Source organism: Schistocerca cancellata, chromosome 1, assembly GCF_023864275.1.
Source record: "Schistocerca cancellata isolate TAMUIC-IGC-003103 chromosome 1, iqSchCanc2.1, whole genome shotgun sequence".
Taxonomy (NCBI): Eukaryota; Metazoa; Arthropoda; class Insecta; order Orthoptera; family Acrididae; genus Schistocerca; species Schistocerca cancellata.
Genome location: NC_064626.1, coordinates 516,870,687 through 516,886,449, shown reverse-complemented (window position 1 = coordinate 516,886,449; position 15,763 = coordinate 516,870,687). Strand labels below are relative to the sequence as shown.

The following is a 15,763-nucleotide window of genomic DNA, read 5'->3' as shown; positions in this document are numbered from 1 at the left end:
AAAGACGACCTGGGGTTACGAAAACCAGGGATTTACAATATACCTTGTCAATGTGGCATGTCCTACATTGGCCAGACGACAAGAACTGTGGAGATCAGGTGCAAAGAACATCAGAGGCACACTAGATTAAGACAGGTGACTAAGTCAGCCATTGCTGAACACTGCCTGGAACTAGATCATGCCATGAAGTATGAGGATACCAAGATTCTAGCACAAACACCCAGATTCTGGGACAGTGTTATAAGAGAATCGATAGAGATTAAAATGGCTGATGATCTTATGAATCGTGACACAGGGTACCAGCTAAGCAGAGCCTGGGATCCGGCTCTGGAATTGTTAAAGGAGCAATGGGGCCAGCTGCAACACTACACAAACAGAAGAACCAGAGAGATGGAGATGGTAAACGAGCCCCTGACGGACTGCCAGGCGCACCAGACCGAAGATGGAACACCCAGAAGTGGGACTGGTGGGCGCGGACCGCAGAGGGAACATCCAGAGCCGCAGCGGACGAAAAACGGAGCGGCAACGCTCCAACAGGTCATGGTGAGCGGGCGCGGACCGCAGGGGGAACGCTTGGTACTCCAGACCGTAGATGAAAGCCCCAGGAGCGGGTTTAGTGGGCGCGGACCGCTGAGGGAACACCTAGAACCGCAGCGGACGGAAAACGGAGCAGCAACGCTCCAGCAGGTCGCAGGGAATGGGCGCGGACCACAGAGGAAGCGCCTGCAGCCGTTGGTGGAGGGGGAAGGCCATAGGCATAAATACTGGACCAGGTCCACTCGAGGAGCAGTCTCAGGTCGCACCTGATGAAGGTCTCGAGCTACGTGACCGAAATATCGTGCAAGTACGACGCTGATATTCGGCAGAACACCCGACAACCCAAGATGTCATTAGATCGCCGGGAAAGCCTGAAGAGTTATATTAATTTGATGCTTTTGTTGCCCCCCCCCCCCCCCCCCCCCCTCCCCCGACTTGGAAGATACAGTTGCTGAACAGTTCAAAGAAAACTTGAGTTTCATTTCAAACTGATACAATTACAGTGGGTGGTGACCTCAATCTACCCTCGATATGCTGGAAAAATTATATGTTTAAAGCTGGTGGCAGGCATAAAACATCATCCAAAATTGTACTAAATGCTTTCTCGGAAAATTATTTTGAACAATTAGTTCAATGAGCCCACTTGAAACGTAAATGATTGCGAAAGCATACTTGACCTCTTAGCAACAAATAATCCTGGACAAATAGTGAGTATTGTGACGAATACAGGGGTTAGCAACCACAAGGCAGTTGCTGCTAGGCTGAATACCATAACACCTACAACCATAAAAAAGGAACACAAAGTATATCTATTTAAAAAAGCTGATAAAAATGCCCTTAGTGCGTTTTTAAGAGACAAGTCTTCACTCCTGATCTGATCATGTAAGCGTAGAAAAGTTGTGGAATGATTTCAGAGAGATAATATCGACAGCAGTTGAGAGATATATACCACATAAATTAATAAGTGATGGTACTGATCCCCCATGGTACACATAACGGGACAGATCGCTGTCCCAGAAGTAGCGAAAAAAGCATGCCAAATTTAAAAGAATGCAATATCCCCAAGACTGGCAAAGTTTTGCAGTAGTTCGAAATAAAGCGCGTACTGCAGTGTGAGATGCTTTTAATAATTTCCACACCAAAAACTGGCAGAAAACCCAAAGAATTGTGGTCATACACAAAGCACACCAGTGGCAAGACGTAATGAATACCTTCACTGTGTGATAACAACAGTGATGTCAGTGGCACTAAAGCAGAGTTATTAAACACGGTTTTCCGAAACACCTTCACCAAGTAAATATTCCTGTATTCTAATCAAGAACAACTGCCAAGATGAGAAACATAGAAGTAGATATCCTCAGTGTAACAAAGCAGCTTAAATCACTTAATAAAGCCAAGGTCTCCTGTCCAGATCGTATACCAGTCAGGTTCATCTCAGAGTATGCTGATACAATAGCTCCATATTTAGCACTTATATACAACCGCTTGCTCACAGAAAGATCTGTACCTAAAGACTGGAAAATTACTCGAGTCACACCAATACCCAAAAAGGGAAGTAGGAGCAATCCACTGAATTACAGGCCCATATCACTAACGTCAATTTGCAATAGGGTTTTGGAACATATACTGTTTTCGAACATTATGAAGTACCTAGAAGAAAACAATTTACTGACACACAGTCCGCATGGATTCAGAAAATATCGTTCTTGCAAAACACAACTAGCTCTTTATGAAGTAATGAGCACTATCGACAGGGGATGTCTGATTGATTCCATATTTTTAGATTTCTAGAAGGCTTTCGACACTGCTCCTCACAAGTGTCTTCTAACCAAACTGCATGCCTATGAAATATCGCCTCAGTTGACTGATTGGATTCATGATTTCCTGTGAGAAAGTTCACAGTTTGTGCTAATAGATGGAAAGTCATCAAGTAAAACAGAAGTAATATCTGGCGTTCCCCAAGGAAGTGTTATAGGCCCCCCTATTGTTCCTGATCTATATTAACGACATAGGAGACAATCTGAGTAGCCGTCTTACATTGTTTGCAGATGCTGCTGTCATTTACCGTCTTGTAAAGTCATCAGATGACCAAAATGATTTAGATAAGACATCTGTATGGTGCGGAAAATGGCAATTGACCCTGAATAAAGAAGTTATTCACATGAGTACTAAAAGAAATCTGCTAAGTTTCTGTTGCGCGATAAGTCACACAAATCTGAAGGCTGTAAATTCAACTAAATACTTAGGGATTACAATTACAAATAACCTAAATTGGAATGATCACATAGGTAATGTTGTGAATACAGCAAACCAAAGACTGTGATTCATTGGCAGAACACTTAGAAGGTGCAACAGGTCTACAAGAGACTGCTTACACCACACTTGTCCGCCCTATTCTGGAGTATTGTTGTGTGGTGTGGGATCCGCATCAGGTGGGACTGATGGATGACATTGAAAAAATACAAACAAGGGCAGCTCGTTTTGTATTATAGCGAAATAGGGAATATAGTGCCACAGACATGATACGTGAATTGGAGTGGAGTTTTTCATTGCGATGGGATCTTCTCATGAAATTTCAATCACCAGTTTTCTCCTCCGATTGCAGAAACATTCTCTTGGCACCCACCTACATAGGAAGAAATGATCATCACGATAAAATAAGAGGAATCAGGGCTCGCACAGAAAAATTTAAGTGCTCGTTTTTCCCATGTGCCATTCAAGAGTGGAACAGTAGAGAGACAGCTTGAAGGTGGTTCATTGAACCCTCTGCCACGCACTTTATTGTGAATAGAAGAGTAATCACGTAGATGTGGGCAGGGTATTTCACAATATTATACTGATTCTTCTGCAGCTCATCTTATGAATCACTGGTGAGGCAGTGCACAGACACTCCCAGTTGGAGGGGGGAAGAGGGTGTTCTAGCATCCAAAAAGTGTGTTAAGACTGCGTTGAATACAACAGATACGAGTTGCTAATAATACAGACACAAGAAAAGCAAATGGACATATTCTGGGTAAATCACTGCACAGTGTTTTACACTGTTAGTGGTGAAGTTGACTCTTGTTATTTCTGTACAGCAGTTGCAGTGCTCTTCTGGAAAAGGCAACTTTCTCCACTATGAGTGCTGCTCCCTTTTCACTTTACAGACAGACTATCTCTCGCCAACATTTCCTATCCAGTTCTCTTATACAAGTAGACGAAATAGTACCACTGATTCTAATTTTATGCAGTAGAGTTTTTTTCAGTTTATTGTGTGAGTACTCATGAGCTATTATGTAAAATACATTGCTATAAACTGTGGCTGAGAAGTGCTTCATTTGTAAATGTGATGTCGGTAACCTATGTAGTGTTGGCAGGAAAGGGATTTGATTGGCAAAAGTGGCATCTTGCAATCTGTTGTCGACAGTATATTGTAAAGCTGTGTAATCTTGTTGTAATGGTGAATTAATGAATAACCATTGAGGTACTACACTTCTCACCATTTACTGTGTTAGTGATAGACTGAATAAATCCCTGTAATTCATAAGACTTGCACCACTTACCACACCTCCACAGTATATCTTACAGGTTGGATGTCAATATGTTTGTTGGAAAAGGGCTGATCTCATTTAAATCTAGAACAGTGATCTTGTATAATGGATCACTTTACTTTTGTTCAGATATCTGAAGTTCCATAACTCCATACGGACTGCTTCTGTTACAGAGGAAACCAGTTTGATCGTCTGGACCTCTTCAGACATTGGGAGAGTGGAGGCTGGGGTGATGAACTTGATACCCTTAACCTGCAAAAAGTATTTCAGCCATTGATAGTGGAGTCAATGAAATCGAAATTGTTGAGTAAATACTGAAATTGTGTTAGACTTGGGGCAGGCTCTTCAGTGTAGTAGACAGTTGACAGCTCCAGCTGTTGAGCTTTTTTTACATAATAGCTCAGTTAACAATAACAAATAAATACTCACTTAATAAACTGAAAATAACTTTACTATATTAATGTGTAGCCAACAGCCTTCCCACAGTGGTAACACGGGTTCCCATCAGATCACCGAAGTTGAATGCTGTCGGGTTGGGCTAGCACTTGGATGGGTGACCATCTGGTCTGCCGAGTGCTGTTGGCAAGTGGGGTGCACTCAGCCCATGTGAGGCAAACTGAGGAGCTACTTAATTGAGAAGTAGCGGCTCCAGTCGCGTAAACTGACACAAGTCCCTCCATATCCACATCCAGTGACGCCTGTGGGCTGAGGATGACACGGTGGCCGGTTGATACTGGTACTGTTGAGCCTTCCAAGACCTGTTGGGACGCATTTTAGTTTAGTTTATATAAGCAAAGTTACTTTGTCTGCTCACATGAAAGGAATGGATAGGAAATGCTGGAGAGGTATAGTCTGTTCGTAAACTGGAAAGTGAGCTGCACTCATCGTGGGGAAGTTGCCTTCTCAGAAGAATGCTACAACCCCCTCACAAAATGACTAAGAATCATTTTCCCTGTAGCACTGTAGAACAGTGCACAGAGATTTACGTAGGTTGCGTGCTTACGCGTTTCTTACATTTGCCTTATTAGTAATTCATATCTCTATTCCATTTAGTGTTAACACACTTTGTGGAAGATGAAAACCTCCTTTGAGAGTGTCTTGCACATTATGTCACCTGTGATTCCTATGGCAAGCTGTTGAAAGGTTGGTATAATTTTGTGAATGAAATAACACAATTTCAGAGACTTAACTGATCTCATGCAGCTATCAAGATATGAATTCAAAGTAGGCTGGGGCGGCAGTGAGAATTTGGATCGAGGAGGGAGGCATGCCACGGTAATCCATGCAGTTGTGCGAACCATTGTGCCGAGATGGCTTAGTGGCTAACACACTTGCCTTGTAAGCAGGAGACCGGGGTTCAATTCACAGCCTTGGTACAAATTTTCACTGACTGCTTCAGTATATATACGAGGTGCATTCAAGTTCTAAGGCCTCCGATTTTTTTTCTAATTAACTACTCACCCGAAATCGATGAAACTGGCGTTACTTCTTGACGTAATCGCCCTGCAGACGTACACATTTTTCACAACGCTGACGCCGTGATTCCATGGCAGCGGCGAAGGCTTCTTTATGAGGCTGTTTTGACCACTGGAAAATCACTGAGGCAATAGCAGCACGGCTGGTGAATGTGCGGCCACGGAGAGTGTCTTTCATTGTTGGAAAAAGCTAAAAGTCACTAGGAGCCAGGCCAGGTGAGTAGGGAGCATGAGGAATCACTTCAAAGTTGTTATCACGATGAAACTGTTGCGTAACGTTAGCTCGATGTGCGGGTCCGTTGTCTTGGTGAAACGGCACGCGCGCAGCCCTTCCCGGACGTTTTTGTTGCAGTGCAGGAAGGAATTTGTTCTTCAAAACATTTTCGTAGGATGCACCTGTTACCGTAGTGCCCTTTGGAACGCAATGGGTAAGGATTACGCCCTCGCTGTCCCACAACATGGACACCATCATTTTTTCAGTACTGGCGATTACACGAAATTTTTTTGGTGGCGGTGAATCTGTGTGCTTCCATTGGGCTGACTGGCGCTTTGTTTCAGGATTGAAAAATGGCATCCATGTCTCATCCATTGTCACAACCAACGACAAGAAAGTCCCATTCATGCTGTTGTTGCGCGTCAACATTGCTTGGCAACATGCCACACGGGCAGCCATGTGGCCGTCTGTCAGCATTTGTGGCACCCACCTGGATGACACTTTTCGCATTTTCAGGTCGTCATGCAGGATTGTGTGCACAGAACCCACAGAAATGCCAACTCTGAAGGCGATCTGTTCAACAGTCATTCGGCGATCCCCCAAAACAATTTTCTCCACTTTCTCGATCGTGTCGTCAGACCGGCTTGTGCGAGCCCGAGGTTGTTTTGGTTTGTTGTCACACAGTGTTCTGCCTTCATCAAACTGTCGCACCCACGAACGCACTTTCGACACATCCATAACTCCATCACCACATGTCTCCTTCAACAGTCGATGAATTTCAATTGGTTTCACACCACGCAAATTCAAAAAACGAATGATTGCACGCTGTTCAAGTAAGGAAAACGTCGCCATTTTAAGTATTTAAAACAGTTCTCATTCTCACCGCTGGCGGTAAAATTCCATCTGCTGTACGGTGCTGCCATCTCTGGGACGTATTGACAATGAATGCGGCCTCATTTTAAAACAATGCGCATGTTTCTATCTCTTTCCAGTCCAGAGAAAAAAATCGGAGGCCTTAGAACTTGAATGCACCTCGTACATAAAAAAATGTGAAACACGCTGTAATTGGTTTTTCAAACAATGGAACATCCAGGATGGAATGTACCATTAATATGAGAAGGAAAGTTGCTACCCACCATATAGTGGAGATCACACACACACACGCACAAACAACTCACACATAAGACTGCAGTCGTGTGTGATTTGTGATTGCGTGTGTGCATCTATTGTTGACGAAGGCTTTAATGGCTGAAAGCTTTAATTGTGAGAGTCTTTTTGTTGTGCCTATCTGTGACTCAGCATCTCCGCTATATGATGAGTAGCAACTTTCCTTCTCATAATATTGTAATTGCTTTTTGTGCTCTTTATTTTGCAGACTTAAAAGGGAGGTACGTAACTACAATCCAGCGACCTATCATCCCTCACGCTTCTTACCACCTTACACTTCTGCTGCATTTAGATGTGGTATAAACATTTAATATTTGTTCCCAACACGTTAGTTAACAATATACATTAATTTTATACCATTAAAACACTGTTTTTAGTAATATGTGATTTTTTTGTCCATCCTCAGCAATGTGAAAACTATTAGTCCTAAAGGAAAAAATGAATAGAACCTTTTTGTGGAAAATTAATATAGTTCAATTTTGTGCTACAAAACATGCTAGAAGCTATGGTTTTTGAGGTAGTGAAAAAAAAGTGATCTTTAAGTAGCCACACTCACAGACCACTGGTCAGTATTTTCAAAAAGTTACTCATTACACCCCACCACCACCACTGTGCAAAAACTTCAAACTGCACAAAAAATTTTCCCCCCTAATTTTTCTATCATCTCTGCATAGTTACCACAACCTACATCCAGTTCAACCCGCTTACCGTATTACTGTATTCAAGACTCTGACTCTCTCTCTCTCTCTCTCTCTCTCTCTCTCTCACACACACACACACACACACACACACACTCTCTCTCTCTCTCTCTCTCTCTCTCTCTCTCTCTCCAGTTTTTATCCCCTAACTCCCTCCCCCCCCCCCTTCCACCTGCTCCTTCCATTACCAAATTAACTATTCCTTGATGCCTCAGGATGCATCCTATTGTCTGATCCATTATTTTAGTCAAGTTGTGCCACAAATTGCTTGTTTCCACAATTCAGTTCAGTACAGCCACATTTGTTATCCAGTCTAACCGTGTAATCTTCAACATTTTTCTATAGCACCACTTTCAAAAACTTGTATTCTGTCCATGCCTGAACTGCATATTGTCCTATTGTCCATGTTTCGCTTCCCTACATGGTTACACTCTATACCAGTTCATTCAGAAAAGACTTGCTGACATTTGAGATGTTAATTGTTAACAAATTCCTCTTTTTCAGAAATACTTTCCTAACTATTGCCAGTCTGCATAGTATATCCTCTCTAGTTCTTGCATCATCAGTATTTTGCTGCCTAAATAATAAAACCTCATATACTACTTTTAATGCCTCATTTCCTAATCTGATTACTTCAGCATCAGCTAATTTAATTTGACTACCTTCGAATTGCCTTGTTTTATTTTTGTTGACATTCATCTTATGAGATCTTTCTTCAAATGCTCTTCAAAGTCCTTTGCTGTCTCTGATGGAATTATATTGTCATCTATAAACCTCAAAGTTTTTGTTCCTTCTTCCTGAACTTGTAACTTCCTTTCCAAATTTCTCTTTGGTCTGAGAGATGATCAGCATTTTCCACAAAAATACACAACACAAAGTTTAAACTTTCACTTTTTAGCTGCATTTTATTAGTTTTAATTTTGGTTATAATATTGTGAAAAGGAAAGTTGCCACTCACTAATAGTGGAGATGCTGAGTCGCAGATAGACTCTCATAAATACAGCTTTCGGCCAGTAAGGCCTTCGTCAAAATTAGGCAACAAACACACACACACACACACACACACACAAATGCAACTCATAATCAAGTGACTGCAGTCTCAGGCATCAGAGGGCGTGTGCGTGTTTGTCATCTAATTTTGACGAAGGACTTACTGGCTGAAAGCTGTATTTGTGATAGTCTTTTTGTTGTTCCTATCTGATTCAGCGTCTCCACTATATGGTGAGCGACAACTTTCCATTTCATAATAGTATTACATTCAATCCTGGATTTTCCATTGCGTAATTTCAGTTAGTGTTCTGTGAATTCTCAGCTCTTTAGATACATAATTAAGTTATTGGCCATATAATCTATTTTCTATGTTTTTGCCATCGTTTTATTCTCAAGTTGCATAAATGCAGTTAATGCTATGTGTGATCAAGGCTTTTCACCATATATTTAAGATGAAATATATTTTGGTTATTAATCTGTCCAGTGTGAAGTTTTGTCTTTGTTAATTTTTATCGTGTGGAGGTAGTTTGTTTCCTTCACTCCTCTATCTTCAAATGGAGCCAAGGAAAGTTGCTTTACAGTAAAAAGGATAGTATGTTGAAGATAGTTATTAAAACTTATAGATGAATGAACACTGTGAGAATAATTAAAATATTAAATTTAAAATTCGGAATTAGTAGTTCCGTATTTGCAAACCCAAGTGTAAACTGCAGTCTATTTCATGTTATGTTCATTGTAAGACATTGAGCTACATGAGAAATGTTAACATCTTTCCTGATCTATGTTATGACACTGCAGAATATGGATTGCAGGGAAAAATCAGAAGAAAATGTTACGTGATCATAATTCATTGACTTTCGGGTGCCTCAAATCAACTCCAGAAAACATTACCTCCTGTCATTGTTATAAAGTTTTCATATGTTGGATGACGATTATTATCAAATTCATCTCCTGTTATTCACTGTGCATGTACCAGTCATATACTACGCACATTCACATTTGATTAGTGGTATAGTACATCTCTCTCTCTCTCTCTCTCTCTCTCTCTCTCTCTCTCTCTCACTCTCTCACTATCTATACATATTACTTGTAAGTTCATAATGTTGCAAGTTGCTTTCTGGGTTAACAATGGCAATGGAATCTAGGAAAAGGGCAAGGAAAACAAAATAATGTGGTAATAGATCAACTAAGACTGCATGTATCAAGACTTTTCACTGGATATGTGCAGACCACATTTACTGTCAATATATGCATCAAGTAAATTTGGGAGTTGACTTCCAGATTACATCTAAAACTCCTTGTAGTTATTTGCTGAAAATACAGATTTCCAGGAACCACCCTTTGACAATTTTGATCACTGTTTCCTGTACAATGTCTGCAACCTAAACAAAACAGATTGAAAAACCTGAAACAGTATCCAGTGGATAAAAGCTAGTTTGTTAGAGATTTTTTTCCATTATGCTTGAGGATAGTACCGTAGCAAACAAGGAGGTGTCCTTCTGTTGGGTGCTTGGTCATGTAGGAATTTGGGGCAATGAACAGGCCAATCGGGCTGCTAAGGAGGCCTGCAGAGAACAGGATGTGGTCCAGTGTCCTATTCCCTTGAAGTCTGTCATCTCTGCACTCCACCGGAAGTGCATGGAGTTGTGGGAGGAAGAATGGATGGCAGTGATGGCCAATAAACTGCGGTTGGTGAAGTCAACGACTCAGCCGTGGCGCTCCTCCTGCCGGTCGCTCAGGCGGGAAGAAGTGACCCCTCACACGTCTTCGGATTGGGCACTGCCCTCTCACACATAGCTTTTTACTACTGAGGGAGGATGCTCAGTTTTGTGATGCCTGTGGTGTGCACATCTCTGTCTGCCACATTTTAACAGACTGCATTTTATACGTGATGCAAGGGCAGAAGCACAAGTTGATGGGGATCTACCTTGTGTTTTAGTGAATGATGAAACGCGTGTGCGTGTGCGTGTGCGTGTGTGTGTGTGTGTGTGTGTGTGTGTGTGTGTGTGTGTGTGTAGGGTTTTAAAGTTTTGTGATGTGTCTGGACTCTGGCCTAAACTTTTAGGCTGGAGGTTTTAGTGTATTGCAGAGTGGCTGACTCCTCGCTTTTTTTCCTTGCGGTCAGCCAGCTCCCTCTCCCACTTTCTTCCTGTGTTGTCCATGTTTTACTGCTGATGACATGCTTCATCCCACGCTTCGGTGTGGGTAGGCACATATTTTTCAAACCTTGTTACCTGTGTTTAATGTTCTGTTTTATCTTACTGTTCTGAGTCTTTTCTTGACACCCGTCTCACTATGCTACTGAAAAGGCACTGAAGACCTTGCTGTCGTGCGCCCAAAAACCCTCTACTACTACTACTGTAGAAACAAAGTTTCTAACATTCCATCTGCCTGGTGGATATAGTGTTGTACTCCATCCTGATTCCACTTTTTCAGTTCCATCATTGAAAGTGCGTGGTGGAATCATTTTAGTGTTGATCACCACAGTAATGTGAAGGTATGTCTCATGGAACAGATAAAAACAAAATTTCCAAGAGTGACAGAAGTAAAAATGGAATGAAAGGAAACTATAGAATTAATGTATTGCTTTAGAGAGTTCTGTATACAAGTTGATGTTACTGTTTCATTTGTTATAGACTGTTGTTAAGTTTTCGCTTGGCTGAGCAGTATCCGAAAGAAAATTTCTCTTGTGCCGTAGAGCAGAGCAGACATTTTTTTAATGTTGTTATGCTGCCAGTTAAATTTGCAAAATATTGGTTCACTTACACAGACAATACACCAGAACAGAATTATTTCTGTACATACACCTAAAACTGTATTTCAGAATTACGTGAATGTGTCTCAACCCTTACTATCCTCTCAAGCAGTGTAGTGATGTACTTTATCAATGTTTATGTATCATATCTGTGTCACTTAAAGGATTTGCTTCCTCCATATCTGCATATTTTCAAGTGTATGTTACAACAAGCTATTGCAAAACTTAGTTCTACATTTTTCTTGAATGTTGCTTCAATAGTTGGTATTTGTGTGTGTCTTTTCTTTCTTCTCTTAAATATCTTATTGTATTTGTTTTTGGTCTGTGATGCCTCAGTGGTGTGCTTGTTTAACTTAACTAGTAATTCAGTTTGCAAAAAATTATATTCTTGTTGCCCCCTCTCCCCTCTCTCACCCATTACGATATAATGAGAGGTTCCATTAATCATGAATACTTCATCTGTTTCAGGGTGCATTCTGTCTGCTGATAAATGGTGGCGGTCAGTGCACGCGTTCTGGACAATTCAGTGAGTATTTGTCGCCAATGGCTTCTGGGAAAAGTACTGGAAGTATTGGCAGTGCATCATCATCTTCAACTCCACAGCGTTCTCGACCTACAAAACGTCAGCATTCAGTGGTGCTAAACGGTGTTGGCGGCTCATTTGAGGATAAAAGTAGTGATTATTTGTGTCCAGTCTGCTTCGAGCTGATTGAGGAGGCGCATATCACAAGGTGTGGACACACCTTCTGCTACAGGTGCATATCAAAGTCAGTTGAATCCTGTGGACGCTGCCCAAAATGTGGGTTTTCTCTTAGCAGTCGTGAACAAGTGTTCCCGAACTTTTTGTTGAATGAGCTGGTCTCAAAATACAAATCAAAAGTCATGGGAACATCAGAGGCTGGTTTAACACGTGACGCTTCAGGTGAAAGCCTTCTAGGTCCTGATGGGTTACGTGACTTTGTTGCTACAGAGTCACTGAACCTAACACTGCCAGATGTAAATGTTATTTTGGAAGTGCTGACACAGAGAAAACATTTATTAGAGGCGGAATCATGTGCAGCTCAAAACAAGCTTTTATATGAATTTCTCACACATTTACTGCAGCAGAAGGAAGAGCAGTTAAGTCAGCTTACACGGGAAGTTGCTCTTATTAAGCGGGATATAGGAGAAGTTGAGAACATCTTAAAAGAAGTCCACACCAAATGCCCCAAGTTGGAGAAAGAACCATCAACTTCAGGCAGCACATTGGGTCTGAAAAAGGAATTGTCTTCTGAAGGCCCAGGGAAACTTAGCAAAGAAGAAAGCATGAGTGAAGCAATGGGTCCTGATGGATTTACTGGCAGCCAGAAGAACTTGGACAGCTCTGCAACAAGTCTGGCACTGCGCCGGAAACGTATGCATGCCCATTTTGATGATTTTGTTCAGTGCTATTTCAATTCAAGAGCCAAAGAACTTATGTTTGGTGGCAGTATGGACAAATCATTTGGAGGCAGTATGGATAAATCATTTGGAGGCAGTATGGACAAGTCATTTGGTGGTAGCATTGACAGAACAGCAATGCCATCATCAGAAAGCCAAGGTCTGAATGCATTTAGAGAAAATTTAGTGAAATTTTCCCGGTATAATTCTTTACGGCCACTTGCAACCCTAAATTATTCAAGCGATATCTTTAATAACTCCACAATTGTGTCTAGTATTGAATTTGATAAGGACAATGAGTTTTTTGCCATTGCTGGAGTCACAAAAAGAATAAAAGTATTTGATTATGGAGCTGTCATAAGAGACACAGTGGATATTCACTATCCATGTGTTGAAATGGTATCAAATTCAAAAATATCATGTGTAAGCTGGAATTCATACCACAAAAGCACTCTAGCGAGTAGTGATTATGAAGGAACAGTTACTGTGTGGGATGCTGTCAGTGGGCAGCGTGTTAAAACTTTCCAAGAGCATGAGAAAAGATGTTGGAGTGTAGACTTCAATGATGTCGATACCCGACTTATAGCATCAGGATCAGATGATGCAAGAGTGAAGCTGTGGTCACTAAACATTGACCGATCAGTAGCTTCCCTTGAAGCAAAAGCTAATGTTTGCTGTGTTAAGTTCAACCCTCGCAGCTCCTGCCATTTAGCATTTGGATCTGCTGACCATTGTGTACATTATTACGATCTGCGCAATATGAAGGAGCCATTATCAGTTTTTAAAGGTCATCGCAAAGCTGTGTCATATGTTAAATTTCTCAACAAGGAAGAGATTGTATCTGCATCAACAGACAGTCAGTTGAAGATGTGGAATATTAATAATCCACATTGTCTGCGGTCATTTGTTGGTCATATTAATGAAAAGAATTTTGTAGGTCTAGCAACCGATGGAGATTATGTAGCTTGTGGTTCTGAAAATAACGCCTTGTATGTTTATTACAAAGGACTTACCAAACAGTTGTTCAGTTTTAAGTTTGATGCTGTTAAGAGTGTTTTGGAAAAAGATAGAAAAGAAGACGATGTTAATGAGTTTGTATCTGCTGTTTGTTGGAGGCAGCATTCAAATATTGTTGTTGCTGCAAACAGTCAAGGTATCATAAAAATTTTGGAGCTAGTGTGAGGTGTACACAATTTTTAGTTCCTGAGGGTTTATTGTGTTGTACCTCATCCTTTTCAGGGGCAAGTGTTTTTGGTGCTTCCATTATTGGATAAATTAACATAGTCACATTTTGGAGGATCACTGTAAAATCCAGCAATTTGATATAATTTTGCTAGTCAGCATAAAACGAAGTAAGGAACCAGTGTACTTACAAACTTTTTAGGATGGGTGCAACTGTAAACCCGTACTCTGTGTACTACCCACACATATTGCTCAATTTTGATGTACTTTGCATAACTTGCCTCATGTTAATTAATGCATTAGTGTTTCGGCTGAAACCGGTAATTTCGTACATATAGATATTTGCAAGAGGTTGGAAACCTTTTTGATTGTGTAGTTTTCACACTCTGTATTCGTTACCAAGCGTTCATTAATAATATTTTGGATGTAATCCATTAAACGTATTGTCTGGTGTATATGAACTTTAATATAGATTTTGAAATGTGTTCTATGTATTGTAGTGTGTATTTATTTCTTTGTGCATTTTGAGTTGTAGAAATATATTTATTTTATTACACATTTGTTGTCAATAATTCCTCTACCTGATACAAAGAACTTTTGTGTTTTGCATGGTTTATTTTGTGTGTTACCTTCAAGTGTCTTGCAAAGTCTGCTGCCTGCCCCCCTTTCCCTCTCACTCTCTCAGCACTATCATGATTAATGGAATGTTTATTTTGCAGATTTATCACAGTTTCAAAAGTTATGCAAAAGATGTAGTGCTATGTATGTATTTCTGAATATCTAGATTTTTCTGCATTAAAATATATGTCATTGTTTGAGACAAATACCATTGGTTTTTACAGATAAGTGATAAGGTGACTTGATGAGTTTTCGTTTATAAGTACTTCATGTTGTAAGTTCTCTCTCTCTCTCTCTCTCTCTCTCTCTCTCTCTCTCTCTCTCTCTCTCTCTCTCTCTCACACACACACACACACACACACACACACACACACACACACACAAAATAAGTGCTTCACAGTGAGGGTTACACCATACTATTTCAGTCATAGAATTTGTGCCATGATTGCTGTACTTTTTGCCATGATTATTGTACTTTTTTAAAGTAGTTCAGCAGAAATAAATGAAATGGTTGTGCACAACATTCTTAATTCTTATCTTAGTACATTTTTGTGCTCTTCCAAAATGGTACGATTTTATCATCCTGCACATGTGGAATAAGGAAGCTTATCTGTAATACACAAATATTTGTTTCAAACTTTCTGCTTCTAGATGTTTATTCTATACAGTATTTTCCTTGAAATAAAATAATTACATCTAGCTCTCCCCAACATCAGTTCACACTGTTAAAACAGTGATTAAAATAATTATCATTGTGTTTGCTGAGATTATAATTTGTAAAGTTAAGGTGTACACAGTTACTTTCTGTGTCTAATCTGGATAATATACATCAGCTTATTTGATTCTATGTATTTATTTAAACTTTTGGGTTAAGGTCCTCCATTTTCTTGAGCTTTTTTCCAAAGTTAATCTTCCAACTGAACAGTTGCCTCATCTTAGAGCAACAGACAATATGACACAAGTGAATACCATGACCTAGCTCATCTCTAAGGGACCACTCTTTCACGACTTTCCACTTTGTATAATGCATTCGGACTTGATGATTTGCCCATATTTACTTCAAAATAAATGCATCATTTAACTTATTATGCTTCGGTATTGTGTGATCTGAAGTCCGTGATATGTTTTAGTCCACCCAGGAATTTCCATTTTTGTATTGATTTCGTAGCTTTCCAATC

At 40.4% G+C, this 15,763-nt stretch overlaps 1 protein-coding gene and 1 pseudogene across 3 annotated transcripts in view; both read left to right on the top strand.

The window, feature by feature from the left end:
• Positions 1-15,269, top strand: part of LOC126178628 (E3 ubiquitin-protein ligase COP1-like) — a 56,860-nt gene extending 41,591 nt beyond the window's left edge. Inside the window, exon 3 of one of the 3 annotated variants that reach the window (XM_049924547.1) lies at positions 11,835-15,269. In XM_049924547.1, coding sequence (XP_049780504.1) covers positions 11,835-13,967 — 2,133 coding nt within the window. In that variant the 3' untranslated portion in view covers positions 13,968-15,269. The remainder of the gene's footprint in view (positions 1-11,834) is intronic. The other 2 variants (XM_049924548.1, XM_049924549.1) reach the window with 2 other exon arrangements.
• On the top strand, positions 4,535-4,652 carry LOC126100547 (5S ribosomal RNA; annotated as a pseudogene).
• Positions 15,270-15,763: the final 494 nt, after the last annotated feature.